Source organism: Echinops telfairi, unplaced genomic scaffold (assembly GCF_000313985.2).
Source record: "Echinops telfairi isolate 266 unplaced genomic scaffold, ASM31398v2 ScPeMD7_7410;HRSCAF=8448, whole genome shotgun sequence".
In the NCBI taxonomy this organism is placed as follows: domain Eukaryota; kingdom Metazoa; phylum Chordata; class Mammalia; order Afrosoricida; family Tenrecidae; genus Echinops; species Echinops telfairi.
In genome coordinates this window covers 5,679,343-5,698,763 of record NW_022111310.1, presented here as the reverse complement: position 1 = coordinate 5,698,763, position 19,421 = coordinate 5,679,343, and the positions used below count along the sequence as shown (strand labels likewise).

The 19,421-nt window shown below is 44.3% G+C and overlaps 1 protein-coding gene across 1 annotated transcript in view; it reads left to right on the top strand.

Annotated features, from left to right (window-relative positions):
• The window catches only part of ALDOB (aldolase, fructose-bisphosphate B), a 17,359-nt gene extending 5,947 nt beyond the window's left edge, over positions 1–11,412 (top strand). Inside the window, exons 2-9 of the mRNA XM_004710977.4 lie at positions 488–613; positions 1,969–2,180; positions 3,852–3,906; positions 4,892–5,052; positions 6,124–6,207; positions 7,859–8,033; positions 8,538–8,737; positions 10,520–11,412. Coding sequence (XP_004711034.1) covers positions 502–613; positions 1,969–2,180; positions 3,852–3,906; positions 4,892–5,052; positions 6,124–6,207; positions 7,859–8,033; positions 8,538–8,737; positions 10,520–10,615 — 1,095 coding nt within the window. The 5' untranslated portion in view covers positions 488–501 and the 3' untranslated portion in view covers positions 10,616–11,412. The remainder of the gene's footprint in view (positions 1–487; positions 614–1,968; positions 2,181–3,851; positions 3,907–4,891; positions 5,053–6,123; positions 6,208–7,858; positions 8,034–8,537; positions 8,738–10,519) is intronic.
• The last annotated feature ends 8,009 nt before the right edge of the window (positions 11,413–19,421 follow it).

Below are 19,421 nucleotides of genomic sequence, written 5' to 3'. Positions count from 1 at the left end.
GAAACGATGTACAAATGCGCTTTACACAATTGATGTGTGTATGGATTGGGATAACAGTTGTATGAGCCCCTAATAAAATGTTAAAAAAGAGGGAAAAAAAGAAAAGAAAATATAAAAAACAAAACAAAACAAAAAAAAAACCATCCAGGGCACCTGATGGCACCAGGAGTCCCATGAATATGCAGGTAGTCCCTTACGGCATTCATTGTCATATGGGCCAGTCACCTATTAGCTCCTGGATGGCATTCAGCTGAGCTCACCATGAACACTGGACACCCTGCCTTTGTCCAGAGGGGCTAACAGCAGTTACTTGGGTGGGTGTTGCAAGCCAGACCTCATTGGTTTATCAGACCCTGGTAACGGGTCAGAGAGGTCTTGCACGACCGTGGCTCTACACTCCACCTGTGGTGGTAGTGAAGCCATTTGAGTGTGCGATTCTCTGGGTCACCCACAGTTCTGTTCATGGCTGTCCTGCACTCTTTTTCAGAGGCCCCCATCATCATGGCCCACCGCTTCCCAGCCCTCACCCCAGAGCAGAAGAAGGAGCTCTCCGAAATCGCCCAGCGCATCGTTGCCAATGGGAAGGGGATCCTGGCTGCAGATGAGTCTGTAGGTAAGCGTGCCAGACACAGCGCACTCTTGATTCTACACGTCACAAAAGCTACTTGGTAATTGCATGCTCCTACCTCACCGAGGAAGTGAGACTCGGAAACTCAGAAAGCACAGACCTAGCCCTGTTGGCAGATTCCTGAAAACTAAAGGGAGAGGCACAAACTCTCAAGGTTAAGTCCAGGTGCCTTAAACCAGGGCTGTAGCCGTACCAGACACGGGCTAACTGGGATGAGGTTAGATAGACAGACATCTGCTGTGAATGGGAAGTCAGGCTACAGCAGGGTCCCCTAACAGGTTCTTCCAAGTTCAATCCACCTTCCGTGAATTTGCATTTCTACCTCAGATATGCTGAATCAGAATCTACATTTTATGAAGCCCCCCCAGGTGATTTATAAGAAATACAATGTAAGATGTAGAATCTTTTTCAGGATATCTGGGAAATGCAAATCTCAGCTGGAGGGCTTCTCTGAGCAAACTAGTTCCACTGCTATTGGGTCAATCCTCACTGGGTGGTGACCCTGTAGGACAGAGTAGAACTGCCCTGTAGGTTTCCGGGAGTGTAACTCTTTAAGGAAGTAGAAAGCTCCTGCAGAGTGGCTGGTTTTGAACTACTGACCTAGTGATTAGCAGCCCAATGACTAACCACTGTGCCACCATGGCTCCTGGGGACCAGTTTGAAGCCCTGGGTTAAACTCAACCAAGTTGGTGAGGGTGGCAGAGCCTGTGGCTGAGCGAATCCCAGGCTGGCACAGGGGGCAGATGTGGTGAGCCTGCACCACCTACATCAAAAGGCACAAAGTCAGAGGAGGCAAGAGCCTGCCCTACCTCTCTTTAGTCAGATGGGTGGCAGAGAGGCTCTATGTTGGGCGGCTAGCCACAAGGTCAGCAGTTTGAAACCAAAAGTCATTCTGTGGGAGAGACAAGTTTTCTACTCCTGTGAAAAACTAGTCTTTGTAAAAATAAGAAATTCTGTTTGGCCTTAATAAATAAATAAAATAAAACAAGAGGGGCGGGGGAGAGTTAAAGTCTCGGAAGTTTTACCCTATCCTATGAGTCAGCATCGACTGAGAGTGGGTCAGATTGGAGACTGGGTCTAGGGAAGGTAGAGATACCAGAAGGACTGTCATATTCAAGTGGCTTCCACCTAGACCCCTGTATACGCAGTGGACTCACGGGCCATTTCCCAAGCAGTATCCTGACAGAAATCAAGATTGTAGTCCACCATGAGGCAAACCAAATGAAGCTGAAGCGTTGAAAATGGGAATTTCCGAAAAGAGGGTTGTTTTCCTTCCTGGTAGGAGAGGGGACAGGAAAGCCCTGCTTGAACTCTTGCCGCCTTGACCCTGCCCTCCTTAGGCACCATGGGAAACCGCCTGCAGAGGATCCAGGTGGAGAACACCGAGGAGAACCGCCGGCAGTTCCGAGAAATGCTCTTCACGGTGGACAATTCCGTCAACCAGAGCATCGGCGGCGTGATCCTTTTCCACGAGACGCTCTACCAGAAGGACAGCCAGGGGAAACTGTTCAAAACTATCCTCAAGGAAAAGGGGATCGTCGTGGGAATCAAGGTGACTCTACGTCTGGCCCCAGCCTCACCTGAGGCTCCCTCCCAGCCCATAGGCCGGGCACGGCCAGTGCTCGCAGCAGCCTGGACACGCATGCGTCCATTGTCTTCTAGACTTCTCTGCCCTCCTGGTGTCCTGGTCTCTCAACGAGCTTGCCTCAGAGCATGTAATCTCTTGACATCTCAGTTTCCTCAGGATGAAAGAACTTTTGAAAGCAGTTCCTGTGACAAAATAGTTGAATCAATATGATTAAAAGGAGCCCTGGTGAGGTAGTTGATTACACAAAGTCAGCTGTTCAAATCCAATAAGATTTATAGTCTTGGAAACCCAAAGGAGCAGTTCCATTCTCGCCTATAGGGTCGCTATGAGTCAGCATTGACTCAATGGCTCACCCATTCACTTCCATTGAGTCAATGTTGACTCATAGCAACCCTATAGGGCAAGATAGAACGGCCCCTGTGAGGTTCCAAGAAGACAACACGTGTTTATGGGAGTAGAAAGCCCTGTCTGTCTCCCACAGAGTGGCTGGTGGTTTGAACTGTGGACCTTGTAGATCATAGCCCAATGTGAAACCACTCCCCCACCAGGGCTCCTCTTCACTCAGTGGTGTTAGGTTACTCTGATTTTAAAGTAACCTACTTTACTTTATATACAATTATATGCAAGATGGAACAGATATCTTGCATATAATTCTGCCTGTGATGAATACTGCATAAACTTCTTGGGTGAAAAACTAGGATTTGTTGGGCACTTGCAATGCCACACACTCATTTAACCCTCAGAAAGTAGACTCAGTCATTATCCTTATAGAGATGAGGTGACAACATTGAACTAAAAGAGACACCAGAGCTCGCTCACCATCAGTGAAAGGTAGAGCTGGGTTTATCTCAGGCTTTCTAACGCTAGGAACCTCTGCTGTTCTGAGAGCCGAGCCTACAGTCTTATTCTCTTGACCTCCTGTAATAACATCTCTCACGGTCATAGACAGAGAGCAACCCCATAGGACAAGGTCGAATCATCGCTGGGGGTTTCTGAGGCTGTAATTTTTTACAGGAGCAGAAAGCCTCATCTTTCTCCCTAGCAGTGGTTGGTGGGTTTGAACTGCTAAATTTTCAGTTAACCCACAAGGCCACCATGGGTTCTTTTGTAATAACATTACAAACAAACAAACATAAAACACTGCCATTGAGCCTATTCTGACTCATAGTGATCCTATAGGATAGAGTAGAACTGCCTCTCTGGGTTTCTGAGACTTTAAAAAGGAGTAGACAGCCTCATTTTTTCTCCTGTGGAGTGGCTAAGTGGCTCAGGGGTTAGAACTGTTGACTAGCAGCCCAAGTATAACTAGCTATGCCACCGGAGCTTCCATGTAATCACACAGTGCCTGCTATCTACAAATACAGGAGCTCAAATGTGCCCTCAGTGGCTCGGTACTCACATGGCAGGTACTGTCCAAGCTTCTTGTGCCCTAAGCTCTAGGTCTGTGCTTTTCATACTGTCCAGCGCTTACGGTCGAACCGCTTGTGCTTACATCGTTTTTATCCAGGTGACGTCTGTTCTAAATTCAACAACTTGGCGTGTGAAACACTAGCGCCATCAGTACCAGGAGCTCTGCCAGTGTTTTCTGTGACATCTCACACCTGCTCATTCCTTGTTAATGATTTGTTTTCACAGTTAGACCAAGGAGCTGCTCCTCTTGCAGGAACAAACAAGGAATCCACCATTCAAGGTAAGGACACACCCCTCTGATAGAAGACATGCAGACAAGTGCTAGAAATGAAGAAAAGCCACTCACTGCTGTGGAGTTGATCCCAACCCACAGCAACCTGATAGGTCAGGACAGAACTGTCCCTGCTACTCTTTACGGGAGTAGAAAGCCTCATCTTTCTTCCAAGGAGCAGATAGATGATGGTTTCGAACTGTTAACCATGTTGATAACTCTGAATCCTAACCCCTCCCTTTAATAAATGTGTGGCTTTGGGGAAATCACTTAGATCTCAGTCTCTGTTTTCTTATAGAAAAAGAGATTTGTCGTGTCTACTTTTTAAGAGTTAAGTGTGTGGATCAAACCAGGTAAAGTACCAATATGACTGACCAGAGTGCCTTACACAGAGCGGTGTACTGTTCCTGAAATTAGTATTTTTAGAGAAAAGTCTAGCAGGAGTGGAGATGAAAGGCTCCAGCCTTCAGGTTCACACACACACGGGTGTGAATCTTGGTTCCATCACTTTCAATTCAAATAAACTTTCAGGATACTTTCTTGTTCAAGAAGATCACCGTCCACCACACAGCTAATCAGGATCTTAATTCTGACTATCCCTCTTTAGCCATATTAACTTAGTAAAGTCAATGTCTCTCAAAGCCTCAGTGTTCATATCTATAAGAGAAGTGAAATATTAACTTTTGGGATTTTTATGGTAACTCAATAAGCTAAGGTATGCAAGATGCCTAGCATTATACCTGGAACATAGTAAGCACTAAAATAAAGAATACATAGATGAAAATGAGTTTCCTTGATTCTAATTAAGGAGTATCTTCTATGTACATCAAGCCTAAATTTATCTCATCCAGGTCTCCTGGACCTGTACTGTGATCTTTATTGGCATGAGTGGTTTAGGTTTTCAAGATCTGCTAACAGAAAGCCAAGACAAGAAAGACTTTTCATGACAGGGACTAAGACTCAAAGAAGGCTTCCTTTCATTTGTGGCTTGCAGGGCTTGATGGGCTTTCTGCACGTTGTGCTCAGTATAAAAAGGATGGGGCTGACTTTGGGAAGTGGCGTGCTGTGCTGAGGATCGCTGACCAGTGTCCATCCAACCTCGCTATCCAGGAGAACGCCAACGCGCTGGCCCGCTATGCTAGCATCTGTCAACAGGTGCGCTGCTTTCCCTTTGAACTAAACAAAACAATAGACCAGCACTGCCTGTGGAGTCCTTGGGTGGTACAAATGGTTAAGGTTAGGAGTTCAAATCCAGAAGTCTCCAAAGAAGAAAGACTTGATCATTTATGTCTAAAAATTCAGCCCCTGGAAACCTTTTGGGCTACAATTCTACTCTAAGATACATGGGGTTGTCAAGAGTTGGATTGGACACAGCAGTGACTGGACAGGCTCATTTCTCTGAGAGCCCTTCTTCCCGACTCTCCAAGTCATCAAGGCTTGCCTCTTACTTTTCCAGTATATCTTGGTGGACTACTCCACTGTTTTTTATGTAGCCAGGTATGGTAGGTATGGGAAGCCTACCAGCAATCCAGTAGGCGTTTAATAAGCCATGAGCAAAAGGCTAATGGCCACAATTGAGTCTTAAAAGTGACCAGGCCCTTGAGACCCAGCAGTTGCTCTCTAGGCTCGACAAGTCCAAGATATGCTCCACCTAGACCCTAGTTGAAGGCTGAGAGTTCTGATCTAGTCCAAATCCAAACCCTTTCAGGGAGGGTGGTGACTTGATCCCAAAGGCTTCCAACATGTGTCCAAAAGTCTGACTCCAATTGAAGTCTCATTTGCTTCTGTGGAGACTGTATAAGGGTTGTTAGGGCAGTGGAAAACTGAGAGTGCCTATTAGAACTGAAAGCACCGCTTAACATCATTAAGTAAGTCATACAACAAGTAGCTTCCTTAGTAATTTAAGCCAATTGCCCCAAGAGTGAAAGTCAGGTTCTAAAACTACTAGAAGAGTCTCTAGAATGAAATATAGAAATTAAGATTTGTAATTTTTTAACCCCTTTCCTTTTCAAAAACAACTGCTCTTGTTTCATTTTTTGTTATGTTTTCTGGCTAGATAGCCCATCAGATTTCCTTTCACTACCATTAGGTCACTAAATTGTATTTCACATATTTCACCTGGAGAGCTTCATTTCATATATGAACCACAGCTGTTCAATCGCCTCCTAAGAAAAGGATCGCAGTGAGCACATCTTTACTTTTGTCCCCCTTTTTATTTGGTCATAGAATGGGTTGGTACCCATTGTGGAACCAGAGGTCATTCCTGATGGGGACCATGACATGGAACACTGCCAGTATGTGAGTGAGAAGGTAAGTCTTGGATATAAAGGTAAAAAGTTCTGTTGGAAAGTCTTGTTTTTAAGTAACAGTTGTTATAGCTATTTTATACTTGGAATATTCTTCAAGTTATAATCATTACGTAGCATTGAGAATGAACAAAGGAGGTGTTGACCAATTCTTCTACTTTGGGGGCATATTGAATGCTATAGAAGAAGTGCAGGGTTTTCAGTACGAAAAACTTAGCTTGTAGGACCTTAGGTTCATCATATGATCTTTCTGGACCTTTGTTTAATTATATGTAAGCTACATACAAGGGGATCTCTTAGACTGGGTTCTCTAGAGAAGCAAAACCAATGATTCCTCATAGATATAAAAGAAAAACCAATGGCATTTTATATAGAGATAGAGTTATCTGTATCAATATAGAAATTTATACCAAGAAGATGGCTCACACAGTTATAGAAGTACAAGCCCAGTTGAGTCGCCACAGATTGGTGGCTGCAGAGAGGGGTGAATCCAAGGTCAGCAGGTCAGGTTTGTGACTGGAGAGACAAGAAATCCAAGATTGGCAGGTCAGATGGCAGACTGCCAATGACTCCTGGAAACAGCAGGTAATATGGCAGCCCATTGCCTCAAACCAAAGGACCAGAGGTTACTGAGCAAGATGCAGCACCCAAACTCAGCAAAAAGCAAGTAAGCTTTCCACCAAGTCAACTTATATAGGAAGTAAGCTCCACCCCAGGAAACTTTCTTTCAATTTCATCAGAGTTGTGACCTAAGTAAGGAGATTGCATTCTACCCTCATCTTCTTACAATTGACTTCTCGCTGCAGATCCCTTTGTGAAGTTCATTACATTGTTTGGGGTCATATCATGGGGGATGACTAGGCCTTAACTTCCAAACCACTAAGAATCCTGGCCCAGTCAAGTTGCCACAAGGGTACACAAGTCAAGTTGGCACAAATCAAGTGGGCCCAGTCAAGTTGACACAAGTATCACAGGAGACTTCAAAAGTTTGTGGGGAAATGCCATGACCTTCTAATTCCATTTACCCATGAACTTTTAAAAGGTTCCCTTGTATAAGTTCTGTAGGCTCACACGAGAAACATATAATTAGAAAATACTGTGCTCACATATGATTTTCTTCATGTTCCACAGCAAACCTGGAAAAGGGTGGGTCTCTACACATGCCACGAGAGAATAAGAAAGTCATAATGGAACTTGACTTGAGTTTATTTCTTGAAAACTTGGGTGGACTGAAATGAGCTCTGAAATGACTTCTGTCTCTAAAACATCTATTTTGAAATGAGTAGAGAATGAGATAGAGATAGAGAATGGAGGCCATTTAGATATCTCCAAATAAACTAGGGCAGTCTCCAAAGAAAGGCGTTAAGCAATGGGAGTAACAGGAAGCATGTATTGAGAGCTTCTAGGAAGCAGGACTCTGTCAATAGCCCATGCAGTTGAGCCGTTAAGGTAGGGGTAGTGGGTATAAGACAGCTTTGTTGTGCTCAGTGGCTAAAGTTTGCAATGCATTGCCCTACTGGAGCCCCATAGCTAGTTGGGAAGCTCTGGCTAAACAGTATAGGGGCATTCCTTCATCCTTGTAATACAGGTGTACCTAAGAACATGATTCTAAGAGTGGCTCTAGGTTTCACCTGTTTGAATCTCTTGCCCCTCAGGTCCTGGCTGCTGTCTACAAGGCTTTGAATGACCATCATGTTTACCTGGAGGGCACTCTTCTTAAGCCAAACATGGTGACTGCTGGGCATGCCTGCACCAAGAAGTATACTCCAGAGCAAGTGGCTATGGCCACTGTCACAGCGCTCCACCGGACTGTTCCTGCAGCTGTTCCTGGTAAGACCTTGTTTCTGCTCTAATTGGAAGTCTCAGGCCTTCTCCTTTGAAGGAGTGCCACAATCACCAAGGAGGAGCTTCTGGCCATGAGTCAGACAATTTCACAGGCACTCAGCACTTCCCCTCGCACTCTGGGAGAGACTGCCCTGAGTCTACCTAAACACACAGAAGCGATCCATAACAAATCATTCCATAGTTCCATCACATCTAGCAGAATTGTACATTTGCTACCACAATCACTTTCCAAACATTCTTTTTCAAAATCCATTTATTTCCTCAGAGTTTTACCGCCCTCCTTATTCATTAAGTCATTCTCTCTTATCCATTAAAGTCATCCTCTCCTTAGCCCAAGTAGCCCCAGTCAAAGCACACTTATTTTTCTAACCCAGAGTTCCATGCACGTCAAGCAGAGTAGAGATGGAGACGTGACATTCACGGTCATTGTTTTCTTTCTCAGGGTACACGAGCGGGGGTACTAGAATGTAATGGCTCTTCTCCTTCCAGGAATCTGCTTCTTGTCTGGTGGCATGAGTGAAGAGGATGCCACTCTCAACCTCAATGCCATCAACCTTTGCCCTCTGCCAAAGCCCTGGAAACTAAGTTTCTCTTATGGGCGGGCCCTGCAGGCCAGTGCACTCAGTGCTTGGAATGGCAAGGCTGCCAACAAGAAGGCAACCCAGGAAGCCTTTATGAAGCGGGCCCTGGTAAGATGCTACTACTTCTTATCTGCTTGATCACATTAATATTTACAGCTGCCTCTCTCACGTAAGGTGGCATTGGGTTTTTTATTTGCTTGTTTATTGTCAGGTCATATAGGTATCTGCAGAGAGTGGGTACTAGATATTTTTAAATGCAGCATTAGAGCTCAGTGGAAATGTTAGGGCAAGAGAGTTTTGTGTTATCTCCATGGGGAGTATGTTATCTACATAGTTGATGACAGCAACGTGAAGGCCAATGGTAAGAAAGACATTCAGAAGGAAGAGGACTAAGAGCCGAGCCTAGGACACCATTCATTTTAGGAAGAGGAGACCCCCACAAGAGAAGCAGTAATAATATGATAGGATGAACCAAAGATTCTAGCAAGACATAAGAAAAAGTTTGAGCAATCTATAAACAAAAACAAAGCAAAACAAAACTCAACTGCCAATGAGTCAATGCTAGCTGGCTGGAATTGGCACTTAGAAGCATATGTGTGAGCCTCAACAAAATAAAGAAAGAGAAGTGTGTCAGAAAAAGGTCTAAAACGGTTAGCAGGATGATTGAGTACAAAAAAACAGGTTTTATTCTATTACTAATCACTATTTTTGGAAAACTTACTAGGAGCCAAGCACGGAGGTGAACAACTCAGATATATTCCCTGTCCTTTGTAAGCTTAGAATTTAGCCAAACAGAAATGCACTGGGCATGTTTCCATATAGAGCAAAGGATTCACTGGGAGGAGAATGGGAATCATTGAAGGATCAATGGCTTATTAGGCATAAAGTTGCACGTGGCTAAATATCAAATATAGATATTCCGTTGGTCTTAGAAAGGAGGAACGAGACAGACGAGAGGAAAGAGACTAGATTTGGAATTCACCTTGTAGATGAGATGTAGCTGTTGATCACTGACTGCAGGTGAGAGAAACTGTTGAGAATGAGAAGGCATGAAGATTTTAATCCTCATCATGGGAAAGTCTAGACGAGCAGTTGGAGGAGTCAGCGAGGAAAGTCACCAGACATTATGGTCAGACATTACAGCAAAGCGCTTAGTTTTGAGTCGTGTTGCTGGCACAATATGTTGGCACTAACAAGAAATTTCTCCAGTAACTGATGCCAACTTTAGGGTTGTCCACGATGTGCTCAGGGAGCTAGGCTATGAAAGAGATGCCTTTATAGAAAGAAGGCGGTGGGAGCAGCACCAGTGATCAGCAAAATCCCTGAAAAGAACATTCACGTGAAGGTATAACCAGAACCGAGCCCACGCCCACTGCAGCTACGGCGACTCCTGCCCACAGTGTTTCCATTGGAGCTGGTTGGAGCCACAGCCTTGCAGTGAGCAATGCCTAACCCTCAGTGCCACTCATCTGCCTACTCCCTCTCTCACTGTCCCCGAGCCAATTTTAACTTACAGTGACCCTACAGGACAGGGGGTGACTGCCCCTGCAGGTTTCGCAGGGTGTGCGTCTTTGTGGTAGTGGAACGCCTCACCCACCAGGTCAGCCCAAACTAAACAAACTCCCTGCCATCGAGTCAACGCTGACTCCCAGCGACCCTATAGGACAGAAAGAACTGCAGCTGTGGGCTTCCAAGACCCTAACTCCTTTTAGGAGTAGAAAGTCTTGGTGGTTTTGAATTGCTAACCTTTCGGTTAGCAGCTCAACTAGTAACCCCCTATGCCACCAGGGCTCCCACTACGTACAGATGGTTTTAAATAAGAAGCAGAGAACATCAAGCCCAGGACTTTGGTTCACTCTAACTCCATCTATTCTTTCCCTTGTGTTTCAGGCTAACAGCCAGGCAGCCAGGGGGCAGTATGTTCACACAGGCTCCTCGGGTTCTGCTGCCACCCAGTCGCTCTTCACCCCCAGCTACACCTACTAGGACCTCTGGCCGGCCAGCACCGCTCTCTCTTCTACGTGTCTAGGAGGAGCACTGGAAAGGACCCTTTCGACTGACCCTGGGAAGGAGACAAATTAGTCATCACTACTGGAAAACCCAGTGCCATAGTCTTACACGCAAGATACATCCATCAATCAATTTATGGAAACACACAAGCACAAATATCAAGGATATGACACAAGTTCACACCTCCCCTTCCTTGTAACATTTCCGACTCCCCGCACCCCAGAGTATTCATCTAAAGAAAATAAAAGGTTTTAAAACAAAATCAGCTTTCCATCCAAATAACCAGCACCAAGCAAAACATTTCAAAAGCTGAATGTGGAGAAGTGTGTCTTACTAAAGAGCTTACGTTAAACTGAAGTGTGTCCTTCTACACAGTGGTGTGCGATATAGACAGCCGCCATGGAGGGAGAAACTATTCTATAAACCTTGCATGGGTATCAGATTTTACTTTTCTGCTCTGGTTTTGAAAGGGCTTGTTCTATTTCATTATTTTTGGCTGCCCTCGATGTGACTGGCACGAGTGATCAGGGTCCTTAATGTTTACTTCTTTGGAAGCACCTGGCAGCATTTTAAGAAGTCCAGGGGCTCAGGCTACACCGCAGCTCAATGAAACCTCTTTGGTGATTCCAATTTTCAGCTAAATTTGAGAACTGTCATCTTATGCTTCAAGTTTGGGAATGTTTAAAAATTAAAGCCATGCATAATATGAAATCACCTAAAATGTAGCATGATTTGGGGCAACATACGGAGTGTAATAAAACAGAATCAATGTGGCTTTGATGCCTGGGAGATTCTCCTCTGAGTGGCCCCTTTGTGATGACATAAGACTACTACAGCTTCTACAGAGCCCATCATATTAACATAATCATACTTCACTGGCTTTTGATTTTCAGAATTCACCTTTAAAAAATGATGAAAAGCAATCAGTCTACAAAAGAGAATTTAAACATAACCTTGGGATACAAAAGTAATGACCAGAGCTTTGAAGCCAGTTCAGTCAGGGTCATGAGAGCAGCACCCGAGACAGACCCAACTTTTAAAACTGCGAGAGAACCAGCGCACTAGTCAGAATGGGGAAATTATGGGCCAGAACCTGGCTAGCAACTTAATCCCCCTACCAGGGAAAAAGGACACCATGTGGGTTTTTGCATAGCAACCAAATCTCTTGACCAGCTGAGTCGAAAATATTGATACTATGCTCAAAGGGAGTGGCTGGCCGAGGCGCTTTGAAAGTGCGTCACTCTCCACAGTCCTGGCAACTATCCAGTGTCACCCTACAGGCTTCAGAAAGGGCTCCCTATACCGCCTCTGCGTCTCCAGTTCCAGGGCTTCGACCCCTAATTTTCCCCATTCCCTTTAACACTCCTTTTCACTATTAAAACAGTTTTTAAAATTTATGTGATGGGATCATTTCATCAGCCGTGAGTAAATTGGTCTAAAGCTCTGGATTTAATGGACAGAGCCGAAGAAAACAAAATGGAAGAGTGGAGGAAAACAAAGGAGATACTAATACACTTAGTGGGGAGTCAGGAATACTACTTAAAATTGATGAGTTGATAAATAGTGCTTAAGTCTATTAAAGTAATAAAGGAAATGGATATAAATCACCCATCTATACGCATCTTTAAAATATAAGGTAAGGTAAGGAACTAGATTTCTGGCTTGGATAACAGGAAAAACTATTAAAAACAATTCAGATTTTAAAATAGAGGCATAAGTATATTACTCAGAAAAATAAAACAGTTCATCTAAATATGCATCATCTTTTGAGAAGAAAGGCCTGGAAGTGGGACATAAGAAAAGAGACTTTTATTTATTCTATGCCCTCAATACTATTTGAATATGTATTTCCATATCCTTGTATGACTTGTCTAAGAACAAGTGTGCTCCTGGTACAGATAGGAACTGAAAATATAGGGAATCCAGGGCAGATGAGCCCTATAGGACCAGTGGTGTGAGTGGCGAAACAGGGAGGGTAGAGGGAGAGTAGGTAGGAAAGAGGGAACCGATTACAAGGAACTATATGTGACCTCCTCCCTGGGGGACGGACAACAGAAAAGTGGGTGAAGGGAGACGTCGGACAGGGCAAGATATGACAAAATACCAATTTATAAACTATCAAGGGCTCATGAGGGAGGGGGGAGCGGGGAGGGAGGGGAAAAATGAAGACCTAATGCCGGGGGTTTAAGTGGAGAGGAAATGTTTTGAGAAGGATGAGGGCAATGAATGTACAAATGCGCTTGACACAATTGATGTACGTATGGATTGTGATAAGAGTTGTATGAGCCCCTAATAAAATGATTAAAAAAAAGAAGAAGAACTCACGTCACCACAGCATGGATGGTATGTTCCTTAGGTATAAGAATTCGGTTGTGGTTATGTAGAAAAATGTCCTCCTTAAGCAGACACAAAGAGGCTTTTAAAAGTTCATGAAAAGAAATCCCATTACCTTTTAATTCCATTTTCCATGAACTTTATGAAGCCACTTCACATAAACTGAAGCATGAGTGAAGGGTCATCTCATGAACAACTGTTAACTGGTTTGGGGGGCAATTAAAAGTCATGTATGTATGTACCCCTCTCTCTCAGATCTGTGGAAGAGAGAAATAGAGTGAATGTGACAAAATGTTAAAAGAAAAAAGAACAAGTGTGCTCATCAGAGAGATTCAAGTCAACCATGAAGAGTCTTTAGCCCAGGGCTTTCATTTTACTGGGGGCCCTGGGAGTGTAGTGGTTACACATTGGGCTGCTCACAGCAAGGTCAGCAGTTCAAAACCACCAGTGTCTGCAGCAGAAAGGCAGGGCTTTCTACTCTCGCAAAGAGTTAGTCTGGAAATGCACAGGGGCATTCCTACCCTCCCCCATGGGTCTCTGTGAGTTGGAATCCACTCCGTGGCAGTGAATTTGATTTGTTTCATTTCATGGATGATGCTAAAGCCCAGCCCGAAGCAGTACGTTAAATTGTTGAGGGCCACATATTTAGTATAGCTCTGAGCCATTACAAGTCAGGTCTTGTTCACATAGAAGAGGCATCCTGGTGGCAGAGTGGGTTGTGTGTTGGGCTACTAACTGAAAAACCAGCAATTCAAAACCACCAATAGCTCTGAGGAAGAAAGATGAGGCTTTCTACTCCTGTCAAGAGATAGAGCCTTAGAAACCCACAGGGGCAGTTCTGCCCTGCTCTAGAGTTGCTATGAGTTGGCATAGACTCAGTGGCAGTGAGTTTGAACTTGAGTGACCTATACAGCGGCACATGGCCAGGGAGTAAGGTAAAGGCAGCGCCCTAGGTAGTGTGCACTACTTCTGTAACAGGTGTTGTAAAACCAACTCCCCAACAACTCATAGCGACCCCATGGGACAGAGGAGACCTGTCCCTGTGAGTCCCCCCACGCCGTCGCTCGTTTTGGGAGTAGGAAGGGCTGGCTTGCTTTCACAGGTGGTGCAGGTCTTCTACCTTTCGTCTTGTTTCCTTGGTTCCGTTAGCAAGCACTTCAATTCCTGTCATGGCCAAGTTGCTGCAGATGCTAGTCACGTCTTCTATTACATGGCTCTTCTGCCAGAAAATTTGTATCAAGAGCTTACTCAGAATCCCTGAGCTTATGCTCTAAGGAAACCCCTAAGATGCTCATTTATCAGTTGAAAAAGATTTATGGTCAAGGAAGAGTTATTTATATCCGCTTGCCTAGTCTGAATATATTTCACTAAAGGTGAGACTTATAGAACTCACTTTTTTTTCCTGGCTATTATCTTATGCACTTTCTGGACTAAAGGGCTACCTTTGTAACCCCCCAACTCTAGTATTTTCTCTTATGTAAAATTGAGTTATGAGGCTGCAAACTTCCATTTCCATTAACTGTGTCGTCGCCTGAGTGACTATATTTCCTGATGCTAGCATTTGATACAGGAGCCCTCATGACGCAGTGGTTATGTGTTGGCTGTGGTCCGTATGGTTAGTCGTTCAAAGCCATTAGTAGCTCCACAAGAGAAAGACTGGGCTTTCTACTCCTATGAACAGTTACAGGCTTGGAAAGCAGCAGCAGGTTGTTATGAGTCAGCATTCACTTGATGGCCACAAGTTTTTGAGTGAGAGCTTTAGATCTTTGTCACATTTATTCTACTAGCTACTGAATTATTTCTCAAAATAAAGCCAGGTGCTAGGCCTGGAAAGTAATTAAGAGACATTTTAGTGTCATGCAGGGGACCCATGGGTCCTGCATACCAGTTAGGTTTAAATAGCTTTAAAAAAAAATGAAACTATCCCGGAGTAAGAAAATATTTTGATAGGTCACAAGGAAAAGATAACACCTCCCAAGAACAATTGTTAAGAGCTAAGGCCACAAAAGAAAATGCTGGGAGGAATAATAAAAAGAGGAATTAATTTGTGCTCTGAATCTGGAGGCTAAGAGAATGGAAAGAAAAGACAGAGAAATGAAGGAGAAAGGAGAGGGAAGAGAAGAAGCAGGGAGAATGTAACTGTAGGGAGGAGACTAAAGATTTTTGAGGCTTGTGAGAAATATCAAGCAATCTAAAGCTATTTGGCTTCTGGTGCAAACGGTCGGTTCTGACTTTCACGAGCCTATGCCATGCTTTACCAAGACAAACACAGACACACAGACACACACGGTACTACAACACTTACCAGGATCTGTATTGCCAATGAATTTAGCAGTAACGGAAACCAGAGGTGACAGTGAGAATTTAGCTTCTAGAGACGTGCTGCCATCTCGGAGCTGGCTTTTGGTAAAGCAGGGAGGGGCCTTGCAGTCTCTGATTTAGCTCTCCTGCACTGAGAGACTCCAGTTGGCATCTAGATTTCCCTTACAGCAACAGCTGGAAAAACAGGTCCAAGTTCATACAACCAGTAGGTGGGATTAAGGTCAGTGTGGTTTCTAAAGGCATTGCTCACGAAGGGTTAAACGCATAGGTTCTAGAGCCAGGCAGTCTAGAATAATGCCCTTTGGATGATCACGCAGTGCCAGGCATCAATATAATGAACATATACAAACCACCAAACCAAAGTCACTGCCAAGTTGATGCTGACTCACAGCGACTCTATAGGACAGGGGAGAACTGCTCCTGTGGGTTTCCAAGACTGTAACTCTCTGTGGAAGTAGAAAGCCCAGTCTTTCTCGTGAACATATCCCAGGGGACTTTCAAAGCAGTCGGAAAAATGGTCTTTATTAGCTTTATTTCCATTTCCCCCCACAATTTTGAAGCCTCCTCATGTGTGTGTATAAATATAAATATGCATATACACATAAAGTATATACCCCTCAGCCACCTGTCAAGCATTGAATACCTATTCCTTGCCCAACACTGTAAGATGCCACTTGGACCTTGTAAGCTTATTATTGAGAAGATGGAGACAAAGATACGGTTAGTAAACAAACAAAATGGCAGACCACGTGTGGTAGATTACAGTAGCACAGGCCATAGACTGAGATCCATAGGGGAGGTGGACTAGGTTGCTGGCAGTTTATTTATTGCTAGTTATGTTACGTAGTATCATGTAACATACTGAAGTCTCTCTGAGCCAAGTTTCCTCATTTACAAAGCAGAGCTGTGATAGTTTGTAATATTATATACACAGGACCAAATACATGGTGATTACTAAATGGAAAGAGTCGACAATTAGGAACGCACATAAATTATCCGAGTCCTGGCTAGAGTACAGACAATATGTGCTGAGAGGTTTGTGGAAATGAGACGAAAATGGTGAAGTCAAGTAGACTGGTCAGGGGAAAGGAGGGGGTGTTATGGAAAGTTTTGGCTTTACGGGATGAGAAATAGGAAGCTGGCTGTTTTTGAACACTTCATGACAGACGGAAGAGCACTGCTAAATTTTATTTTTTAGACTGTGGAGAATCAAAGAGTGAAACGGGAGCCGGCTGAGCGCTCCTAGTCAGATTCCACTTCGGACCTGGCCTTTCGGTGCCGAGAGGAGTGAGTGGACCTGACGTCTTTAAACAACAGCACTCTTTATGTGAACTGAACAAAGTCTTTGCGTTTCATTTCAACCCACGAGGCAAATGGAAGCTCAAAATCCTTCTCCCGAAGAAAGGTGCATATGAACAGACACAGCCCCTTCAGCGTCAGTACAGTGGCAGTGGAAAATAGGGCATCTTCTAAACATGACCCTAACTCAGTTCAGACCGACCAGTTACAGACTGCAGCCCTAGGTTTCAGGTGTCATGAAATCTACCCGGCTCACTGAAGGTATCCATGGTTGAGGCATCTTTCTGCAACAACTTCCAACTTGTCCTTCTCCTGTCCTGATTTCACCCTAGAGGAATCCACAGGCCAAAGAAGCCAGTGGATACCTGGTTGCAGGGAAGCAATAATTGCCACGTGGTGTGGAGGTTTTCCTTAACCATTGGACTGACATAAGAAACAGGTCATGAGCCTGGCTCCTGGATAGGAAGCAACACAGGGAGAGGTACCCATCAGGATTTATTTGTTCAGAAGTCATAGCTAACCTGTTTTCCACAAAAGATCCGAGTCTTTATGTAATGCATACGTCTCACTCTTCAGTCCCCAAAGTCTGCTTCAGGACAAAAAAAACCTTGATGAAACTAATCCTATGGAATTAATATGATACCAAGAAGGTATTTTTATAAATACTTACTAGCTAGCAACACTTGTGCATTAAATATGTCTGTCTTTCTTCTGTTTGTCCATCTATGATGATTATACATTAAACTCAAAACCAAACGCACTGCCACCCAGTTGATGTTGATTCTTAGGGACCCTATTGGGCAGAGCAGAATTGCTCCTGTGGGTTTCTGAAATTGTCAGTCTTTACAGTAGAAAAGCCTGTCTTTCTTCCTCAAAGAGGCTGGTGGCTTTGAATTGTTAACCTTATGGTTAGCAGCCCAATGCACAACCACTGCAGTATAATAGAGACACCCTGTCACCCATACAAAGCCATAAAACACCTTTGAAGGAGGAAGAGAAGAAATATCAAAGAAATCAAAGACTGATGGAGAACAGTAACTTAAAAAAGGAACTTCTGATATAGTTATTAAGAGTTGAAGTGTACCTGAAAACAAGTATCGTACTCAATGGGAATGCTATGTATCCCAAAGAGACAGTTATAGTTTGCTTTATAGGGTTGCTATGAGGCAATGCTAATATGTACCCATGAGACCAAACTCAGAAGAAAAATATTGAAATAAGTTTTAAAAACTAAATTTCTACTGGAGCAGACAGCCTCATCTTTCTCCTGCACAGCGGCTGGTGCGTTCCCAGCCTACCAAGCAACCTATTATCTATGACATACAACCAGAAAACCCAAACTCATAGTCACCATTTAGTGCAGGGTATACCTGTCCGTGTGGGTTTCCATGACTGTAATGCTTTAGGAAAGTAAAAAGCTTTGTCTTTGCCTTGAGGAGTGGCTGGTGGTTTTGAACTGATGACCTTGCAGTTAGCACTCCAATGTCTAACTACCATGCCACCAGGGCTCCTTATCTGTGCCTTAAATACTACCCAATCCCCATGAAATCTGGCTCCTCCTAACTCCCAACTCTTGCACCAATGACTCCCAAGTCACCAGTGACTCGTTGTAATGCAGGAAGGGCATTCACCAGCCCTTCCTTGACTTCTATGCAATCTCTTTGAGGTCACTTTCCTGAGGGCGGTATCTGTGTGTGCTGGGCTTTCCATACTTCTAGTGGCTCCTGTCTTCTTCGCAGGCTCCTGTTCATTTTGTCCACGGTAAACAATTATGGTTTCTAGGATTCCACCTCTGGACTTTTTTTGTTGATCCTTAAACTTTCAATCCATTTCTGTGTTTAAGCACTGATGAATCTTTAACTCAATTTCTAGTTCAGGTCACAGGAATAAATACCATGCCCTTGCATTTGGTCAGCTCTACTCTCATAGCTAGACCAAAGATTACATTGTCAAAACAACTTGACACATTTCTTCATTCCACACCAGATGTATTACCATATATACTCCAGTATAAGCCAAGGCACCTAATTTTACCACAAAAAACTGGGCGAGGAGGGGGAAGTTCTGCATAAAAATGTGCTGAAAAACTAACCCACCCAAGGGGAGGGTATTGTTTGTATCTCCACAGGCAAAAAGGGACCAGACTTCAACCTGGTGCTCCAAGATGAAAATGCAACATGCCAGCATGGTGTAGGGAACCAGTGGAGAGGTCTGAGGGGCTGGCCCCAATCTCAACAATGTGGATACCTGCCCCTCCTCCCAGAAGAATTTATTTCAGAGAACAGCACTGAGGCTGCAGCTCGGGGACAGGGACATGTCTGATCAGAGCACAGGGGAGCAAATGAAGGGGGAGGAAGAGCTAGTGGAGCACATCCTGGCCCACCAAGCCTTGAGGACGATATTCCTGCTCAGAGAAGCCAATCCTCAGAGAAGACCATATGGCCGGCCCCGCTATGAGACATGACATCCCTCACTGTCCCATAACCCTACAGGGGACAAGACTGGAGACACAGTATGGGAATTGCACCTGATCTGACCACACCACACCGAGGCAAAAGAAGGGCTTGCAACAGAAAAGCAAAGGGAACAGTGCAAATAAAGTCCCCAGGGAATACCAAAAATAGACTTTGGGGCCAGGGAATGGCACCCCATCAGACTGGACCAGAAAACACTCCTAAAGGCCAACAAACAGTCTGTGAACTAACTACAGGTCTTTTTTTGTCATCGGCTTTTTGTTTTCTTTTGTTGCTTTGTTTTGCTCTGTCTTGTTTTTGTGCATGTTATTATCTCTGCGGGTCTGTCTAAGTAAGATAGGCTGGATGAACAA